The sequence below is a fragment of the Sphaerodactylus townsendi genome, linkage group LG14 (assembly GCF_021028975.2).
Source record: "Sphaerodactylus townsendi isolate TG3544 linkage group LG14, MPM_Stown_v2.3, whole genome shotgun sequence".
NCBI lineage: Eukaryota > Metazoa > Chordata > Lepidosauria > Squamata > Sphaerodactylidae > Sphaerodactylus > Sphaerodactylus townsendi.
Window position 1 is genome coordinate 41,548,509 of NC_059438.1, and position 21,728 is coordinate 41,570,236.

At 54.1% G+C, this 21,728-nt stretch overlaps 1 protein-coding gene across 1 annotated transcript; it reads left to right on the forward strand.

The window, feature by feature from the left end:
• Positions 1-9,049: 9,049 nt before the first annotated feature.
• Positions 9,050-12,992, forward strand: FOXA2 (forkhead box A2). The gene is made up of 2 exons (XM_048515275.1): positions 9,050-9,239; positions 10,826-12,992. Exons 1-2 carry the CDS (start codon positions 9,171-9,173, stop codon positions 12,128-12,130), a joined length of 1,374 nt encoding a protein of 457 aa, XP_048371232.1. The 5' UTR covers positions 9,050-9,170; the 3' UTR covers positions 12,131-12,992.
• Positions 12,993-21,728: the final 8,736 nt, after the last annotated feature.

The window sequence follows — 21,728 nt, forward strand, 5'->3', positions numbered from 1 at the left end:
TTTCTCTTTTCTCTTCTTCATTCTGATGTTTTAATCATTAAATGTCACTGTATGGGTTATTTGATCATTTCAGGGGGAGGAGGTTGACAACTATATACTTAAGCTTTCTGTCAGGGTAAGTGTAAGGAACCTCAAAGGACTCGAAATATAGCAACTGAGTTCAGTTCTTTTATTTCATAAACTTCAACGATCACACTACACGGAATGCGGATTCTGACTTTCCCGGGCTCAAGGTGTCGCTTATACAGACAATCCAGCCCCTCCCCGAACTCCCAAGCACAATTCCCACGGCAGAGCGAAAACAAGCTTCAAACACATAAGATAAGTGCAGCAAGGTTAAAGGCAGTAACCATCCCGGGCACGTAGCCCAGAACGTGGAATGTGCCAAGGACAGGATGAAGGGCGCAGAAACTAACCCCCATCCTTACAGTAAGGGCTGAGTGGGAGCTGACTAATGTTGGCTCCGCCCTGGCCACGCCTCCGGAATGCCCCCGCTATGCCGGCAGAGATGGCGGAGGTGTCTGAGTGCTGACACGGTGCTGTGTGCTGCATCTGGTTGCTGTGGAGGGTTCCAGTGGCTTCCCACTGGTGGATTTGCCCCTCCACCAGAGTAAGTGCCCCAAGGAGGGCAAATACTCTGGCACAGCTTCACACCACCTTCACAGGCAGATTCACACACACACACACACACACGGATTGAGCTGTAAGACTGATTTCAGGAGGAAGCGGATAATTCAGTAGTAAGTTCAGTGAAATTTTACTTGCACTTTACTTTTATTGTGAAGGGGGCAAACAACAAAAAGCAGAGCTCGGTGGGCCACGGATGCCTTAAAGGACCAGCTGCCCCTGCTTGGTTGGTTCCATTTTAATTGGCAAAAATGCATCTTTTTCTGAATTGCAAGCAGCTTAGGCTGGTAGATGCATATTTGGTGCATTTTATTCCCCGTACCCCACAGCTTTGCCCTTACTGAAGTTCAGGCTTGGGATCACTTCCTTTTTTGGGAAAGGCACCTGTAGGGTTATAATGAAACTGGTTTGCCTTGAATGCCCACCTGCTGTGCCTGAACAATGACCTCTGCTCTTCCTTTCTGGAGAATTGCCCTCTTCCTTGCCAGTCCAGGTGCACCGAGCTGGGAAGGGCCCATTCATTTAAGTATATATTTTGTGGAAGTTTACGCCCAATCGTCCCAAGGCATTCAGGCTGGCACCCATGCCCCCTCCTTCTAATTTAATCCTGGCTGAACGTGAGAGATCCCCAAATCCTCTGGTGCATTTCGTAGCAAGCTGGGATTTGAACCTACCCTTTCGACACAGTCGATCCCAGTGGGTTTCTCCTGGTGCTGTTAAAGAAATTGCCTGCCTAATTTTCCCTTTTTTTTTTTTTTTGAACTTCAAAAGTCAAAGTCCAAAACACACACAAAAGCAGAAATTCACCAACTTCTAAAGTACTTATTTCATGGCATAGGCTTCCAGTTTTTTCGACACTGACTATTAACCCCTTCAGACCTGCACTTTCCACACTTGACCAATAAGCCTCAAAATGAACCCAAATATGTAGCATCCTTATTAATAGTCTCACTTTTCTCTGTTTGGATCTTAATTTAACAGTTCTTAATATTCAAAACCACCCATATCGAGGTTTCCAGTTGCCCATGAACTTAATTAGGTTCTTTACTTTAAGTAGTGAAGTTAACCTGGCTGTTTTGGCAAACTCCAGAACCTAGAACTGTGGTGGCAAACCTGTGGCACTCCAGATGTTCATGGACTACAATTCCAATCAGCCCCTGCCAGCATGGCCAATTGGCCATGCTGGCAGGGACTGATGGGAATTGTAGTCCATGAACATCTGGAGTGCCATAGGTTCGCCATCATTGACCTAGAACTTGTCCACCTATGAAGGATTCTCTGACTGCGTGGGAAGAAGCAGGCCCGCAACAATTATTGTGGTGCTAAAATGCCCCCAACTTCTTGCTGATTTTCCCAGCTTTATGGACGTAGTGGCTGGCACCCCCAGGGCTTCTCACCCAACTAGGGGATCCAGTCAGAGGGGGTAGATGCCCTAAATGACTAGTTACCCCTGCTTGGTTGGTTCCATTCGCATGAGCAGAAATGCACTCTTTTTGCAAGCCGCCAGCAATTTATTTTCAGATGCTAACTTGGCGAAAAGTGCAGAGAGAGGCACCCTCCCAAGCTACTCTTACCCAGTTCTTCCTGCAGAGATTGTGCAACAAAACTGCCTGGCAGCTGTCAGAGGGGCTGGAGAAAAATTGCAGCAATGTTGAGAGGCCACCTGTGGGCGCAAGCCAGGCCACACAACCCCAGAAAACCCACAACAGCTAATTGCATAGAATCATAGGCTTGGAAGGGGCCACAGAGGCCATCTAATCCAACCTCTTGCTCAGTGGAGGATCAGCCGAGAGCATCCCTGACAGGTCTGCCTCCAGCCACTGCTTGAAGACTGCTGGAGAGGGGGAGCTGGCCACCTTCCATCCATCCATCCATCCATCCATCCATCCATCCATCCATCCATCCATCCATCCATCCATCCATCCATCCATCCATCCATCCATCCATCCATCCATCCATCCATCCATCCATCCATCCATCCATCCATCCATCAGAACATAAGAACATAAGAACATAAGAACAAGCCAGCTGGATCAGACCAGAGTCCATCTAGTCCAGCTCTCTGCTACTCGCAGTGGCCCACCAGGTGCCTTTGGGAGCTCATATGCAGGATGTGAAAGCAAGGGCCTTCTGCGGCTGTTGCTCCCAATCACCTGGTCTGTTAAGGCATTTGCATTCATTCATTCATTCATTCATTCATTCATTCATTCATTCATTCATTCATTCATTCATTCATTCATTCATTCATTCATTCATTCATTCATGGCAAAGCCAAACCAAACCCAACCAAGCATTAAACCCTGGAGGGGTCTCTCAGCCTCTCCATTCCATCAGCAAAGCAGGAATGAATGTACCGACCTGCCAAGGTTGTTGTGCGGAAAGGGCTTTGAGGTTTTGAAAGTGCCCTGTCCTTGCAGATACTTGCTTGGGGAGGGGAGGGCAGGAAAGGGGTTGGTTGCGCAGTCCAGAGGGGACGGCCCATGGAGGGAGGAGCCCCGCTTTCCCCATACCACAGATCTCTGCAGCCGTCTTGCAGCTCTTGCTGTATTGATTAGTTTTCATTAACTGAGAATCTTTCTCTGCCGCCTCTTCACAGTCCTGTTGGGGGTGGCTTCCCATCCCAAGACTCGCCCAGGAGGCAACAGATCAGGCAGCTTTTCTAGCAGATCCTCTCCGACCCGGAAGAGACTCATTGCGCCCAGAAGAGCAACTCCTGGATGGGCATCTGTGCTTGGCAGAGCCCCAAATCCACAAAGTCTCTTGGGAAAGTCAGGTGCTCCTGGGAGCCTGCCAGTCATTCTGGAGGACGATCATTTCATTCCTGTGGTCTATCCCCTGCATTTGGGTGACGTGGTAGACTGCTGCAGCACATGGAGGCTCCATTAGGTCCTCGCGGGTAATGGCCATTAGCATAGGACAGCTTTATGCTGCACCGGCTGGACTTCAAAGGGCCACAAGATCCATCCTGGTTTGAGCTGAAGGGAGCTAAAGCAGCCGATCCTGCAGTGTTGACTGAGAAGTAATTTGGATTTCCAGATTGTAGGCCACAAATAAGAAATCAGTGACTTGGAGCATGTGCAGAAAGCTGTTTCCCCCGCTCCTAATTCTGGGATCAAAGAGCCTGGGCCTCTGCCAGGTCGCCCGGAGCCCTGGGCCTTCCCTCTAGATGGCACGGCGGGCACCATCTCGCCAGAGTGGGTTTCTTTGACTTCCCTTCCTTTTTATCCTATTCTCCTTCTAAGGTACCCTGCTCGACCTTCCTCTGTGTATTCTCACATCTGATGGTGACCGTAATAATGCTATAAGCTGATGATATTTTTTGTGTATAGACTTATACTGTGGATTTCTGTACAAATTCGATTTTTCTCTTTTGTTTATTGTTCTTTCTTCTTGTTGTTCTTCTCTTCTCTTTTTTGCTGGCCTAATGGCCATAATAAAACTGACTGACTATTCTCACATCAACCCTGTGGTGTAGGTTAGGCCAGAGGCAGAACTACCACAGGGTGCTCTGGGGACAAATGCCCCTGGCAGCTGCCGTTGGGTCATGTGGGTGTGTGTGTGGAAAATTGCCCCCAAACCATGGATGTAGGTAAGGGGGGTTCTCAGGTTTGAACCCCCCCATTCATGTCCAAAGCTCCGCCCCTCCATTTGTGGGTTTTTAAAACATTTTAGTGCTTTTTCGGTTTTTGGCCTGCAGGGGGCGCATTGTTTGGGTTAGCAACACCAAACTTGCAGGGATTGTTTGGGGGACTCTCCTGATGATACTACCTGGGTTTGGTGGGGTTTGGTTCAGGGAGTCCAAAGTTATGGATTCCCAAAGGGGTACCCCCATCCCCCATTGTTTCCAATGGGAGCTAATAGATGTGGGCTACACCTTTGAGGGTCCATAACTTTGGACCCCCTGAACCAAACTTCATCAAACCTGGGTGGTATCATTAGGAGAGACTCCTAAAGATACCCTGAAATTCTGGTGCTTCTAGCTTAACAATTGCACCCCTGACAGCAGGCACCCCCCAAATTTCCCCAGATTCTCCTTTTAAATCCACCCCCTTCTGCATGGATTTAAAGGGAGAATCTGAGGTCCTCAGTTTAGAAGAAGAAGAATTTGGATTTATATCCCCCCCTTTCTCTCCTGTAGGAGACTCAAAGGGGCTTACAATCTCCTTGCCCTTGCTCCCTCACAACAAACATCCTGTGAGGTGGGTCGGGCTGAGAGAGCTCCGAAAAGCTGTGACTAGCCCAAGGTCACCCAGCTGGCATGTGTGGGAGTGTACAGGCTAATCTGAATTCCCCAGATAAGCCTCCACACGAAAGCTCAGAAAGTGTGCAGAAGCAAGGGGAGATCCAGACCAGGTTCCTCCAGATTAGAATGCACCTGCTCTTAACCACTACGCCACATTGAAAGTGATGCTGTTTCAGGGTGGGGGATAATCCACCCCAAAACAACATTACTTTCATTGTTGTTTAACTAGGGACCCCAGATTCTTTCTTTAAGGTGGATTTAAAAGGAGGATTTGGGCTCTCTAGTTTAAACATCATTGAAAGTGATGCTGTTTGGGGGTGGATTCCAGCATCACAGCAGCTGCTGGGGGGGGGGTGTACAAAACTCAGATTTTGCACCAGGCTCCATTTTCCCTCTATGCCTCTGCCCAGAAGGGAGGGGCAGCGGAGGGGAGTCTGCCATCCCTGACCTCGGAGAGCTGCTTTTATAAGTGCTAGGCCAGGGGCGGGGCTTGGGGAGGTGTGGCCATGCCCTAGGGGTGGGTGGGGGTGTGGTCTCACCCCCAAACCCCCTCCTTAAAAAATCTATACCTACGTCCCTGCCCCAAAACCCTCCTCCTTCCCCCTTGGCCCTGCCCTGCCCCACCCGGCTTGGTGGAGGCTGCTGCCAGGCACCCTGCCATGCCATGCCCCATCCTGCCAGGCATCGTCAGGCTGCCCAGGACCACTGCCAGCTAAGGTAAGAGGGGGGTGGGGTGGGGGGAAAACGCCTGGAGCAGGTGTTGCCCCGGGCACCATTTTCCCTGGGCCAGCAACCCTCCCTGCCCATGAATCTCAGGATCCATGGGCAGAGCAAGCTCTCCCAGCCTCCCCTCCCCTCCCCTCCCCCCCATCCCATCCCCAGCAAGCCTCCCTGGCACAGACTTTGGGGGATTACAAATTGCTGTGTGCTACTAGATCGTATATGTGGTACTAGATAGAACAGAATTATGTTCCCGAAGGAGTGGTGTTTGCTCCCTTAAAAAGACACCGAGTACATGGCTTGTTGCTAGAACAATCTCTTGAAACCTATGGATTTTGGACATATTTTTAAAATGTGTGTGGGGGGGTTTGCAGTATTTTTGATGCTCTGGCAGATTCCGCATGGGCCAAAAATAGTGGTGTGAAAACAGTGTGAAAATGGTGGGGCCCTTTTACACCGTTTTCACACTACGAACCCATGCGTAATCCGCCTCTGTGTGAATAGACTTTTCTGCTTAGGGTTTATCACCTAGGCCATAGGTGTCAAACTTGCAGCCCTCCAGATGTTATGGACTACAGTTCCCATCATCCTCTGCCAGCATCATGCTGCCATGGATGATGGGAACTGTAGTCCATAACATCTGGAGGGCCACGAGTTTGACACCTGTGACCTAGGCAATTTGAGAACTCCCTATCGCTCTCCCCTTCACCCTGATTTTGTACCCATTGTTGAAATCCCTTCTATATCACTAGTCTTAAGGGCTTTTGTGTAAAAGTTAAAAGTGACTACCTCAGTCTGTGCATGTATACCAAACCTGATGCTGCTTCCCCCCCCCCCCCCCCCTTGTTATACGGAAAACAAATGAAAGCCATTCGGAAGTGTCTTTTGGGGTCCTTTTATTTTATTTATATTTTTAATAGCAGTGATAAAACATTTTGAAAGCATTTTGAAGACGTCATTTTTTTTTATTTCTGCTGTGTGGCATGGCCCATTGATGTTCAGATTTGTAAGTTGGGGCACGTTCTATAATGTGATGGTGACTTTGAAAATGACCTGGTGCAAAAAATCATTGTTTGGTCCTAGTGGGGGAAGGCTTGACACGGGGTGGATAGCTCCTTGCCTAGGGCGGTGCCCCATCCCCCCAGCCCAGCATTTTCAAGACCACTGAACCCTGTGGGGGAAATTTTCAACCCAAGCCCCTGAAAACACCCGGGACGAATAAAATCTGGGAGCGCTTGGGGGAAAGTGGGAGGATCGGGGAAGCCCATTCAGATGCATCCAGACAAGGGAGCGTGGGGTGCATGTTGCACTGGGCAGAGGTGTTAGGGTTAGAGGGGTGGGGCCACACCCCCATCTCATAAAAGCAAAGGCCCCACCATGGAGCCTTCCAGTTGCTTCTATCCTCCCCAGAGGGGAGGGCAGAAGGGACTGCGGGCTTGGAGCCGGGAGCCAGGAGCCAGGAGGGGGGAGGCTTGGGGGTCCTCTGCCTTCCTTGGCCCCTCCCATGTCAATGATGACAAGGGCGGGGCCGAGAGCGCCAGAAGATGACAAGGCAGCAGGACTTCCTGCTGCCTTGCCGTTTTCCTGGTCATGGGGGGGGGGGGGGGGGGGTTTGTGCCCCCCATGTGACCAAATCGGTGGTGCCTGTGGACAGAGGGTACCCCCTGTCCCTAGGCAAATTATGCCACTGGCACCAGGCACAAAAATCACTCCGACCCCCTTCCTCCTCGCCCTGCCTCGCGAAGCCTGGCCCCGCCCCACCAGCCTGGCCAGAGCTTTCTGCCTGCTGGAAAAGGGATTGGGGGGATGAGGGAGGGGCTGTGGAGGGGGGACAGAAAACATGGCATGTTCCCTGGGTGCACTCCTGCCCAGCTATGCCTCTGCTTGGGGAACTCTCTCCCAGAAGGTGAAGGGGCTTAACAGCTCTACCACTGGAACTCAGTGGCACTTGCTTCTGAATAAGCCCCCCCTCCCCAACGTCTCAGCCCTACGCCTCCGCGCCCCCCCCCAAAGCCTAGTCTCTACCAGCCCGCCCTGTGCCCCTTTCTCCCTGCCCTGGCTGGCAGTGCCAGGGCTGCAGAGGCGCTTGCGCTCCCCCCCGTCCGTTCCCCCCCCCCCGCTTGCGGCCCATCCTGCGGCGCTGCGCCCATGCACGTGTCTTGCCCGCCGGGCCGGCCGCCTTTCCGCGCTGTTTGCTTTCGTTACGAAACGCGGCAGGTCAGCGCGCGGCCGCCTGTGCGGGAAACGGGTCTGGCTCGGGACTAGGGCGCCTGGAGGTGCCAAGAGGCCGTCTCGGCCCCGGAACGAGGCCTGCCTGGATCAGACGGTTCCGGGGCTCTCTGCACGCCCAACAGTCCGGCCCTCCTCCGGGAGCCCGCCGACAATGCCAGCAGGCGACCCTTTTCGTCCCTGGGGCTCATCCCCAGCGTTTGGGGGGCTGAGGTAGACTTCCGCTGCCCAGGGAGGCTCCGCGAGGCCGTTGGTACCCCGAAAGAAACCGCGTCTCCTGAGATCATCAGTGGGGCTGGCAGGGGCAGGTTTCATTGCTATCTCTCCCGTCCACCCGCCCGCCCGCCGCATTGTAGCTGGTTTTAGCATGAGGACCCCCAACAAATGGTTTGCAACTGGATTAGGGCGGACCTCCGAGATGCGCCGCCGTCCCGTGTGGGGGGGAAGGTGTGTCCCCCGCCGGGCTCCCAGTCGAGCCCCCAGCACGACCTAAAGCAAGATAAGCACCCTTCAGCCCCCACCCCGCGCCCCGCCGGATCTGCCGCCCTAGGCCGTGCCCGACCCGCTCCGAGGCAGAGGCCACGGACTGGAGTTGGCCTGACGCGGAGCTGTCCCGGGTTTCGCCCGCCCGGGCGGAAAGCAGCGCAAGGTCTTACGCGCTTCCCGGGGCTGGATCCTGCCCGTCCGCGGGCCTAAGAAACATCCCCCCCCCCACACGGGGGAAGAAAGACCACCGAGATACTTCCAAAGACCGGGAATCCCCCCCCCCTCCAACAAAAAACCCAGCCGTCCAAAGGACCCTGCCACAGCCACCGTCGGCGCCCAACGGCGAGGTTTGGGCAGGAGTGAGGCGGGGAGAGGGACAGCCCCCCCCCCCCCCAATAGCGCCAGGGCCGCGCGCGGCGGGGGCGCCTGGAGCCCGGGGGTCGCCGCGTCGGGGCTGCTGCCGCTCCCAGCCGCCCGCCCTCCCGCCGGCTCCAAGCCCTCCGGTGCCCACGTCACGGCGCCGCTCGGTTCCCCCCTCCTCCCCCCCTCTCTCCTTCCCTCCCCCTCCCTCCCCCTCCCTCCTCCGCCTTCCCTTCCCTTCGCCGCCGGGCGCCTCTCGGCTGCCAAACCCACCCAAGCGGCGGCGGCGGCGGCAAACCCGAGCAGGGCGAGCCCCCCCTCCCCCTCCCCAGTCACACACATCAGAGGGAGGGAGGGGAAGGACAGGGAGGGAGGGAGAGAGGGAGGGGGGAGTTTTCCTTTCCTCTCTCCCCCCCCCCCGCCTTTTTTTGGGTCGCTCTCTCTCCCTCTGCCGTCGCCTGCGGTGGCTGTTAAATTTTAAACGGCCCTGCGGTCGGCTTCCAGTATGCTGGGAGTCGTGAAAATGGAAGGACACGAACACGCGGAGTGGAGCAGCTACTACGGCGAGCCGGAGGTAAAGGGCGCCCGGAGGTGGCGGGCGGGCGGGCAGGGGGGCGGGTGGGGGGGCGCCTCTCTCCCCCCCCCCCAGCTACTGCTTCTGCTGTCCTGCCGGCCTCTGGCCCGTCGTCCCCCCCCCCCACCCGCCACCTCCTCCTCCTCCTGCTAAAAAACAGGAGTCGTCCCTCGCCCTCTTTTTATACAACGCCGTGTTAGCCTTGAGATAATATTAACTTTGTGATCAAATATTGACTTGCGAAGCCTCCAAATCCTTTCGCCATGCCCAGCCGCGCTCTCCTAACAAAGTTGTGTTTGGCAGAGAGAGGTTGGGGGTGGGGGGGGAGAAGAGGGCGGTTTTGGGGGGGGGGTTATAAGAAGCTAGGGGACAAGGGGAAAACAGTTAGCGCTGGCAACCAGAAGGTTGGGTAGGGGGGGGGGGCAATCCCCAACCCCAAGGAGATCGCTTTCACGGATGGGAAGCCAACCAAGGGGGTTTTCTGGGACCCCCCCCCGACGGCAGGAGCGATCTTTCAAATTCGGATTAAGCTCCCCCATGCACACGCACACCTCCCCCCCCCCCCGTTCAAAGCGCGGGTCAGGTTTGGAGCTCCGGCCCGAGGTGTCCCCCCTGGGTCGCCACCACCCGATTTTATCCCGCGTTTGCGGCAAATCAACCCCACCTGCTTTCTTTGGGTTCGGTTCCAGCTGGCACCAGAGCGCAGGACCCGGGAACCGACCCGGCTCTGTCGCCAACCTGTTGGTCTGGAGTTCGGGGGCGGGGCGGGTGGGGGGGACGACGGCGACCACCCAGGACCGAAGTCGAATTCTTTGAACCCGAAATGCCAACCCCAAACAAAAGGGAAACCTTCCCGAGCCCTTTTCTCGCCAAACCGGTTTATGGTTTGCGACTTTGGTTTCCGACCAAGGCTGTTGGGTCGGGCAGCGTTGCTGGGGAAGCGGGGGGGGGGGGAGGGGGGGTTCGCATTGGCAACTCCGGCTTCGGGAGAAAAACCCGTTTGCAGGGCTCAGGCGGGAAGAGTCGCGGGGGAAAGAAATCTGCTCGGGGTTGGGGGGTCGGCGCCAAGTTCGGGACCCGCGGCCGGCCGAGTAGGACCGAAGCGGTTTTACGTCCCCCTCGGGATCCTCCTCCCATAAAATACTGGGGGAGGGGGGGAACCCGTGGAAATCGACCTCTGGCTGGACCCCTTGGCTCGTCTGGGCAATCCGGCGCTTCCAGTCCCTTTTTGATGGCGCCCCCCAATCGTGGTTTGCGGTCCCTAAAGCGTCACTCCCAGCTACGGGCACGATCCGCCAGCTGCTCAGCGCGATCTTTGGGGCTTCGTGACTTTCTCTGCACACACACCCCCCCAACAGATGGCAGCCGGGCTTTATTTCCGGATGGGTTTTGCTGGACGGCTCGGCTCTGCCCCGGGGGTCTCCGCTGGGGCCGACGGCGGGCCAGGAGGGCGCGGGATTCGCAGCTGCTCCTCCGGGCCGCCACTGACCGGCAGTCCCGGGCCGTGGGCTGGGCTGGGCGGGGAGGGCCGTCGGGCCAGCGCCGTCTACTAACCGCCAGCCTCCTTCCTCTTGTCGCCTCTGCAGGGCTACTCGTCCATGAACGCGGCGGGCCTGGGCATGAACTCCTACATGGGCATGGGCGCCATGGGCCCGGCGGCCAACATGGGCCCGGTGTCCGGCGGCGGCGCCATGGGCATGTCCTACGCGGCCGGCCCGGCGGGCATGAGCCTGTCCCCGGGCGCGGGGGCCATGGCCGGCATGGCCGCCCACCTGAGCCCCAACCTGAGCCCGCTGGGGGGCCAGGCGGGCGGCATGGGCGGTGCGCTGGGCGCCTACTCGGCCCTGAGCCCGGTGGCGGGCGGCGGCGGCGGCGGCTACGGGCAGGCGGCGGCGGCGGCGGCGGCGGGGCTGGGCCGCTCGCGGGACGCCAAGAGCTACCGGCGCAGCTACACGCACGCCAAGCCGCCCTACTCGTACATCTCGCTGATCACCATGGCCATCCAGCAGTCGCCCAACAAGATGCTGACGCTGAGCGAGATCTACCAGTGGATCATGGACCTGTTCCCCTTCTACCGCCAGAACCAGCAGCGCTGGCAGAACTCCATCCGCCACTCGCTCTCCTTCAACGACTGCTTCCTGAAGGTGCCCCGCTCGCCCGACAAGCCCGGCAAGGGCTCCTTCTGGACCCTCCACCCGGACTCCGGCAACATGTTCGAGAACGGCTGCTACCTGCGCCGCCAGAAGCGCTTCAAGTGCGACAAGCCGCCCGGCCCCAAGCCCCAGGCCGGGCAGACGCAGCAGCAGCAGCAGCAGGGGGGCACTTCGCCGGGGACCCCCGCCGGGCCGGGCAAGAAGCCGTCGGCGCCGCCGCCGCCGCAGCCGTCGGAGCGCGACCCGGAGTCGTCGCCCCACGCGGGCGCCTCGCCCTGCCACGAGCACAAGCGCGCCCTGGCCGACCTGAAGGGCCCCCCCGAGCCCGCCCCCTCGCCGGCCCAGCAGCAGCAGCAGCAGCAGCACCTGCTGGCCCAGCACCACGCCCACGCCGGACTGGCCCACGAGGCGCACCTCAAGGCCGAGCACCACTACGCCTTCAACCACCCCTTCTCCATCACCAACCTGATGTCCTCCGCCGAGCAGCACCACCCGCAGCACCCCCACGCGCACGCGCACCCCCAGCACCCCCACGCGCACGCGCACCCCCAGCACCCCCACAAAATGGACCTCAAGGCCTACGAGCAGGTGATGCACTACGCCGGCGGCGGCTACGGCTCCCCGGTGCCCGGCGGGCTGGCCATGGGCTCGGTGACGAACAAAGGCGCCCTTGACGGCCCCGGCGACCCCTCCTACTACCAAGGGGTCTACTCGAGGCCCATCATGAACTCGTCCTAGAGAGCCCGGCCGGCTTCGGGGCCCAGACGCGGGCAGAAGGAGAGCTCAAGAGACAACCCCCCCCCCCCAAAAAGCCACCTGCCCTCCGCCCCTGCCCAGTCCCTTTCCAACTGTTGGCCACTGCTGGACGGACTACGAACAGCGGAGGAGAGCAACGTTTCTCGAGCCTGATTTGCGATAACAACAGGACTGTTTTAACAATAGACTTACTACGGGAAACCCCCGGGCCCAGCGGTTGACCTCCGGGCGCAGCTCCTCAGAAGAGAGGTCTCTCTGGAGTCCGCTGTCCTGTAAGCCTGGCGGTTTTTGTCCTGCCCTCTTCTCACCAGCACCAGGAAGGCGAGCAGGGGCATTGGGGGTCGCCGGTTCCAGGGACCCCCGCTATCCTCCTATCCTCGTGGTTGTTTTCCAGACATCGACATTATTTTTATTTCCTTTTGGAGCCTTCTTTCTTTTTATTATTATTTTTTTCTAGGCCACTCCTTGTACGTTTGGTTTTTTCTTTGCCTGTTTGTTTCTGGGAGTTTGAAATATGTCTATTTGGGGGGTACGAAAGCGACCCAAATAGAAGTGTGTGTGGACCGATGTTTAGCGCGCAAAACGGAAGATCAAAAGACTTACTCGTAGCGTTGTGAAAACAAAAACGGAGAGGGAAAAGACGAGAAAAAGCGAAAGGACTTCTAGCCTGCAAGGGACCCAGGAGGAGGATGGTTTCATGTTAACCAGGAGAGTAAACCACTCGGATCGCATTAATTTATCGTTTCTGTACGCTTTATTTATGGCTTATAAATGTGTAATCTGGTAACGACCAGCCAAATTCTCACAAACCGATATTAAAATGCTGTTGGAGATTTCTCCCCCATCCCTTTAAACTTTTTTTTTTTAATCGCCATTTCCCCCTCTATCCTCCCTTGGTTTCCAGAGACGGTTCCAATACTCTGGACGTTTACTCTGAAGTAAGTCCTGGGCATCTTTACTGTGACATTCATTCTACTGTGTTCATTGGCGCTCCCCCAGGGCAGACTTATGGGTGGGATTTATGTCTTCAAGTACAAATACCTAGGAAGAAAATTCAGTGCGGTTTACTCCCGAGTAAACATTGCCCTTTACGTCATTCTGTATTTCCGGAGGCGGCAGCAAGGCTTCAGTTAGATCAGGGGTAGGGAACCTTTAACACTCAAAGAGCCATTTGGACCCGTTTTCCACGGGAAAAGAAAACACTTGGAGCCGCAAATAATTTTTGACATTTAAACTAAAGATAACACTGTATATATTGGTGGGGTTCTTTTACCTTTTACTCCACTCATTCGGAGAAGGAGGCTCGGCGGCAGGAGAAGGAGGCTCAGCCTTGCCGGCCGCAGGGAAAGCGGCCACCCCGCTCCAACGGGGCAGTCGAGAGGGGAAGCCTACGGCATGGCCCAGCGGGCTATGGCTGGCGGCTCGGCTCGGCGGCTGGTGGAGCCGCAGTGCAAGGGCAGAAGAGCCGCATGGGTGGGGATAAATCCCATTGGGCCTAAGACTGGTTTGATAGTTTCCCATTGGTTGTACTGGAAAGCAAGACCACACAGAGGCGGAATGTCTAGTTGGCAGTTGGGTGCGATCCTGTTATTGCTTAAGCACCGGCAGGTCCTCTGACTGCAGCGGGACTTACACTTGAGGAGCTTAGCCTAGATCAGTATGGGGGGGGGGGGTTTGCTCAGCGGTTGAAATGATTCCCAGGATCCGACCACAGGGAAAACTTGAAACCCGACCACTTGGAAAGGAGACCCTTTGTCGAGGAAATCCCCAGAACTCTCAAAGCGCCAGAACTCTCATGGGCCCCTTCCGCACACGCAAAATAATGCGTTTTCAAACCACTTTCACAACTGTTTGCAAGTGGATTTTGCTATTCCGCACAGCTTCAAAGAGCACTGAAAGCAGGTTGAAAGTGCATTATTCTGCATGTGCGGAATGAGCCATAGTCCCGGCCTCCTGTATTTCTATAATCAGTTTTTAAGAATTGCAAAGGAGAACGTCTCGGTGACTCGAACAACCCCGCTGCCAGGTAGGGCAACTTTCTTGTCCACAGACTGCGCTGCAGGCGGGAGGGGGAGCCGGGGCTTGAAACCATCCGCTGAGTTCCCAGCAGGGCTTCACATTTAAAGCAAGAGTTTCTTTTGGTGAAATATAATCATGACTGGTTTTTATTTCCTATAACGACTCTGGGGAAGATCATGCCAGCATCATGCTGGCAGGAGATGATGGGAACTGTAGTCCATAACATCTGGAGGGCCCCGAGTTTGGCACCTGTGCTCTAGTGGATCGCCCCAGCAGTGGGACACGCTTGCAAAAAACGCAAAAGCGGAATACCGGGAATAAATCTCACTCGGGAGTATTTCCCCACTAATATCTGCGCGGAGGGCTGGCACAGCCACAACAAGACAAACGGACCCCCCTCCCACCTCTGTTTAAATTGCTTCTATTTTGCTGCTCTGTTTGATTCAAATCCCAGTCTGGATTGGGCTTTGGGTAGAGGGGAAACAGCAATAGATTCGGGGTCTGGTGTTGGGGAATGCGGTGTTTGGGGGGCGTCGGAAGCAAGAGGTGTGTTTGTGTTCTTCTCCCCGCACTGTTTGGGATCCGCTGCTGCTTCCCCGGAGCGCCTCACCGCTGGTAGCAACGGAGAGGAGTCGCAGGGGCTTCACTCCGGAGTGGTCCGCTTTAGGCACAAATTGGGGGGTGGCGGGAGCGAGGAGGTAGCGCTCAGAGAGGCGTGGAGGAGGAGGTGCAGGAGGTGGAGGAGGAGGAGGTTGGCTAGGAAAGGTCCCGGAGGTGGCTAGGAAAGGTCCCGGAGGTCACGGCCTTGCTGGGTCTTCCAGAAGGTTTCCGCCGCGGCGGCTCAGCATCCCAAAGCGAGTCGAGTCGAAGTTAGCCCACAGGAGTCGAAGTTAGCCCATTCCATAGCCTGCGCTGGAATCACTAGGAAAAACTACCGGAGGATAAGTATGTTGACGCGAAAGTAAGTGTCGCCTCCAATAGAATTCACACTTTTGGGGGAAATAACGCTTGCCTCCCTCCCCTTACGAAGCCTGAGGTTGGATCTCGCTATTAATTTTGGCTACTTTATAAGGCACTCCGAGGCTCCTGTCTGTGCCCCAGGACAGACAACCACTTTCAGCCTGACAGCAGGTGGACGGAGGGGCTCCCCAAACTTCTCCTGCTTAGATTTGTCCTTTCCTATTTTTTTTCCAGAGTAGATGGTGGAGCTTCTGCCATTCCGTGGGCGCTGGACACCCCCCCCCCAATAAAATCCCACATCCTATTAACTGCCCAATGAGGGGATCAAGTCACAGCATCTGATGGATTAGGCTCCAGTCCAGGAAAGACTGTGCCCTCCTGCACCCCTTAAAAGGGAGCGACCGGCCTGGACTGAATTCGGCCCCAGCTGAATTTTTCTCTCGCAGCCGGTTTGAGACGCAGGTCCCCGTAAGACCGCAGCCCAGTGGCGTACCTAGGCAAACTGGAGCCCTGGGAAAAACCTGTTTGATGCTCCCCCCCCCCCCCATGGGCGGCCGCCCTCTTCCCACAATGATTTTTTCCACCAGGTCGTTTCAAAGTCACTATCACATTATAGAACATGCCCCAACTCACAAAATCTGAACACAGCAATGGGCCATGCCACACAGCAGAAATATTTTTTGGAAAACATTTTCAAAAAGCTTTCAAAATGTTTTATTACTGCTATGAAAACATTTTATGGTGTTGTATCCAGTCAGTCCCCCAATTGGGTTTAACCAGTTTAAACAAGTGATGCTGGAATCCACCCCCAAACAGCATTATTTTCAATTGTGTTTAAACTAGGGAGCCCAAATTCTCCTTTTAAATCCATCTTAAAGGGAGAATCTGGGTTCCCCAGTTTAAACAACATTGAAAGTGATGCTGTTTTGGAGTGGATTATCCCCCACCCTGAAACAGCATAACTTTCAATGTTTAGACTGGGGACCTCAGATTCTCCCTTTAAATCCATGCCAAAGGGGGTGGATTTAATAATAATAATAAGAAGAAGAACTGCACATATTCTACGCAAATACCCCTAATATCCTTGGTCCTTGGGAAGGACTCGATATTCAGAGATGAATTCCAGACACTTGTGCTGTGTTGTTATGTATATAAAAATATTAACATCATCATCATCATCATCAACAACAACAACAACAACAACAACAACAACAACAACAACAACAACAACAACAACAACAACAACAACAACAACAACAATAATAATAATAATAATAATAATAATAATAATAATAATAATAATAAAATAACAACAACAACAACAACCTTTATTAGGCATTGAGAGAATAAAAGAAAGAAAGAAAACAAGCATTGGCCTTGGAAAGATTGGATTTAAAAGGGACATCTGGGTAAATTTAGAGTTTTGCTGCTGTCCCAGGTGCAATTATTAAGATAGCTTGGCATAAAGTTTCCAGAGTATCTTTGTGAGACCCTACTGATGATACCACCCAGGTTTGGTGAAGTTTGGTTCAGGGGGTCCTAGGTTATGGACCCTCAAAGGTGTAGCCCCCATCTATTAGCTCCCATTGGAAACAATGGGGGTACTCCCTTTGGGAGTCCATAACTTTGGACTCCCTAAACCAAACCTCACCAAAGCTGGATGATATCATCAGGAGAGTCTCCCGAAAAATCCCTGAAATTTTGGTGCTGCTATCCTAAAAAGTGCGCCGTCTGCAGACCAAAAATGGAAAAACACTGAAAATACAAAAAATCCCACAAACGAACCTGCAGTTTTTGCGCCCCCCACCAGGGGCAACTGCTCACTTTGCCCAATGGGAGGAACGCCTTTACGGCAAAATCCACCTCAAACGAGGAAGACCGATTTACATGGGGCTTATTCGCTTTAGGAGTCAGTCCATCCGGATCCGATCCGGCACCTGATGTGAAACTCGGAGCCAGAAAGAGCCAAGGATCCAGCCTCCCTGTTCGTCCTGCACAAACGGAGCGGGCTCCGGTGGGTGGCTCTGTTGCGTTTACACGTTTAAGTTTAAGGTAGGCAGTCACTTCCTTCCACCTGCAGCCAAATCCTGTGCACTAAGGCCGGGTTCACACGTGCAGGAGAATGAGTTGTTGGAACCTCAGGGCCGGAGACTGGATCTGTTTCTGCTTGTGTGTGTGGGGGGGGGCGGGGGGGGGGATATTCCAGATCTGAACCTTCCTTCCTTCTACATTAAAAAGACAACAGCCCTCCCTGGAAACAGGAAACCAGCACAGCAGGGAGAAAAATTCCACCTCCACTTTTCCTGCAGGGTTGGCTTTTCAGTTCCAGGGGGGTGTTTCAAAATGGTGGGGGTTTCTTAAACGTGACCCCCCCACCTGCTCGTGACCCCCCCCCCTTGCCGTCTGCTGTACCACCTCCGGGATTTCCACATGCCATAAACCTACCCAGTGCCTGGGTGCTCAGAAATTATTCCCAGTGGGACTTGCAAAGAATTGTGCCGCCTATAAAAACAAAAGCAAAACATTTTCTGCGGAACAAGTCCCATCCGATACCCTCGGGTAGGATTCTGAGTATCTCAGTAGACCTGTTGAGAGTTGCTCTATAGAGTACGTTTGCTGGGCAAGATTTCTGCGGCACGCACGGACGGACGGACGGACGGACGGACGGACGAGATAGATAGATAGATAGATAGATAGATAGATAGATAGATAGATAGATAGATAGATAGATAGATAGATAGATAGATAGATAGATAGATAGATAGATAGATAGATAGATAGATAGATAGATAGATAGAGGCAAGGTCTGAAGTTCTTTTAGAATTGGGTTCAGCCGGGCGTTTTCTTCCCATGGCATTTAAGTTTGTCTCCTCACTTTCTCTGTGGCAAAGTCTAAAGTAGCAGGAGCTGGCTGCCCGGCCTTCGGGCTGTCCACACGTCCACCTCCACACCCTAGGTTCAGATTCTCGGTTTATATGATACTCCTCAAGAGTCCGCGCAGGCACCTGTGAACTAATGTGTGGCCACATATTATCCCTAGCAGTTTTCTCTGGGCTTGCTTGCCGCCGTGGCTGCCAATCGGATGGGGCTTCTACGGAACTTTAATATCAGGAACATGCCCCTTGGCGGAGTGCTCCTGGCTTCAGTCACCCTTCTCCGCGCCTGGAGTTTGAAGTGGTATCTCCCCCCCCACACACACACACACACACCCCAGCACTGAGCAGACTCACACGTGTCTGGCTGCGGCGCTGAGCATTTAGCCAACGTGCTGCGAAGGGCAGTCTTTGGAGGAGGAGGAGGATCTTGACCGCAGTTGACCCGAGATAAATGGCGGAGCCACCAGAGCCCGCCCTGAACTGGGGCGGGGGTGCCAAAGAGCTGGCCAAACCAGTCCGGCCGTTCGGGTTTCTTGGGTGAGTCGCGGGAGGAAAAGACACAAAGCCGAGCCAAGCTGTGGAGTTTGGGGCCCAGAAACGCCGGATAAAGTAGTCCCGCGTCCTTGTCGAAGCACAGACCGACCACAATTCGGATCCTTCCCATGAGTGGACTCGAGAGGAACCAGGTCTCTTGCAGAGACAAGAGGGGAGGGGGCGGGTGGTGTGTGCGGGATACTTGAGGAACCCCCCAAACCGACACTGGGGGCTTCCACCCCTTCTATTTGAACCACCGAACATTTCACGCAGGACTCGGCCAGTTTTGGGGTGGGGGAGGCGCACCTTCGCCAAAATTGATTTCTTGAACGCAGTGGGAGCCCCTCTCCGGCCAAAATAGAGAAACATTAAGAAGCAACCCCGAGAGTTGACTCGGACGCCCCCGACTTGCTTTGGCCGGCAAAGGAAGGAAGCCCGGGAGGCGTTTGCGGCCCTCCAGATATTCATAAACTACAATTCCCATCAGCCCTTGCCAGTATAGCCAATGCTCATGCTGGGAGGGACTGATGGGAATTGTAGCTCATGAACATCTGGAGGGCCACGAGTTTGACACCCCTGGACTAGGCACTCACGCTTCTGTGGCTGGCTCCAGTCTCTGAAGATTCCCCAGTAAATGTTAACATTAGCCAAATCATGTCAGAAATGCCTCTTGTTTAATGTGTCGTCATATCGGAGCGTTAACCGCATATGTATCCCAACAATTCCTGCCCACCCTCCAGCCCACCCCCATCCAATCCGCAGGAGCCTGGTTGAGTTATTCCAGGAGGGGTGACCAATTGGCCATGCTGGCAGGGGCTGATGGGAATTGTAGTCCATGAACATCTGGAGTGCCATAGGTTGGCCACTGCTAAGTTATTCCATGATCCTGAATTCCTGGCCAAGACATCAAACCTTCCCTTTCTTCAGACCTTGTTGCTGATGTTAGTAGTGTATGTGCAAATATAAACAACAACAAGAAGAAGTTTATTTGTTAAAACAAGGATACCCTCATTTCCTCATGGTTTATTATTTACAACAACCAGGATAACAAAATGACAAAATATAACATTATTGGTTTGTTTGCCTTGTATGTCGCCCTTTCCCACAGGGGCTCAGGGAAGTTTACAATAGCAAATCAACCAACCGATAAACAATATCAACATCCCAGCCCATTGCTACTAATACTACAAGTGATAGTAATAATAATATTTATAACATTACTAATGGCACACTAGTGCTACTGCTGCTGGTACCACTACTGATAGTAATAATTGGCACTGTTGCTAGTAGTAATAATTGACTGTACTCAGTCAAGGCAACAAATCCTGCTGTTGTTTTTGTTGTTATTATTGTTCGATTTCATAGCTGCCAGATGTTTAGCTGGTTGCTGGCCTTCATCACAATTCAAGCCTCACCCAGAGGCCTAGGACATTGTAACATATCAGTGTAGTATTCGTGTGGATCCCAGCAGGGCTGCCTTCTTAACCTGACAGATGTTAATTTTGTCAATTCGAAGATGTTTCAAGTGCTGCCCTCGTGTTTTCGGAATGGCACCCAGCATGCCCATATCATTATCATTATCATTATCATTATCATTATCATTATCATTATCATTATCATTATCATTATCATTATCATCATCATCATCATCATCATCATCATCATCATTACTATTACTATTACTATTACTATTACTATTACTATTACTATTACTATTACTATTACTATTACTATTACTATTACCACCACCACCATTACCATGCCCTTACAGATGTTAATTTTGTCAATTCGAAGATGTTTCAAGTGCTGCCCTCGTGTTTTCGGAATGGCACCCAGCATGCCCATATTATTATCATTATCATTATTATCATTATTATCATCATTATCATTATCATCATCTCATCATTACTATTGCTATTACTATTAATTACTATTACTATTAATTACTATTACTATTACCACCACCACCATTACCCTGCCCTTACAGATGGCCTTTTTACAAGTCAGGAAACAGACGTGAGAATCCTATTTGTGTGTTTTAATCCCACCAAGGCAGGAGGATAAAGGCGGCACCCTTTAAAACCGGCGCGGGGGCTGCCTCGGCCCCTGTTCCGCCAGGGCCTCTGTCCGGCCAGGACACACACGTCGCGAGGCCCAGCGGACAATGTGCGTTCATTATCACATAAAAGGCTCCCGTCGAGCCGCAGAATAGAGGCGGGGGGGGGGGGCGGCGGCGCGGACAATGGGCGGCCAAGGCGCTAACCTGGCCGGGCCCGCCGCCCCTGGCTCCAGCGGGGCCAGGCCGTTGGAAGCCCCCCCCCCCCGCCCACGCTGCTCTCGGTTGCAAAGAAGGAAGAGCAGGAAAAAGAAGAATGCTCCCCCCCCAACCCCCCAGTGCCCTTTGCTCGCCTGCCCCAGATTCGCGGTTCCACTCTCCATTCCTGGGTTAGCTTCTCCTCCTTGACTCCTGGCTCTGGGGGCTCAGCAGAGAGGGAGGGGGTGTTACAAAAGGACCCCCCTCCCTCGATCCCCACCCCCTTACCCGCGGGCGATTTGAGCGACAGTCATCTGCGATTAAACAAAACCGGTAAACAAATAATAACAATAAAAACAACAATTAAAAAAAAACCCCACACATCCCCCTCCAAATTCCAGGAGGGCAAACTTTACTCAGCACGTCACACTTGGGTAAATTTACACAGATATTAGAGCCGCGGTGGGTGCGCGCGTGTGTGTGTGTTAGTGTGTGTGTGTGTGTGTGTCCCCCTCTGTAGCGCCATTGTGCTTTAACCGAATTTTATAACGCTGATCGATATCTTGGTAAAATATTCATTTTTAAACTAGCGGGCAGTGAAATCTTTGCTTTGTGCTAAAGTCAACAGCGGCGCCAATAAAGGCAGCCGGGCCGGCGCGGCGGAGGCGCAGTCGGCGGGGCCGTCGGGCCGGGCATCGCCTCCGCGATCTGCGCTGCCGGCCGGGCACCAGGTAGGGGGGGGGGGCTTTGCGCCCGGCGGGGGGCTGGGGGGGGGGGGGGGGGGGGGGGGGGGGGGGGGGGGGGGGGGGGGGGGGGGACAGTTGGTCCGGGTCCTGCCTGGCTGCAGCTTCTCCTTCAGAATTGGACCCGGGGAAAACTAGGCCGCCTCCACCACCACCACCACCCCACGCCCCATCCGTGGATTTCACCCCCTTTG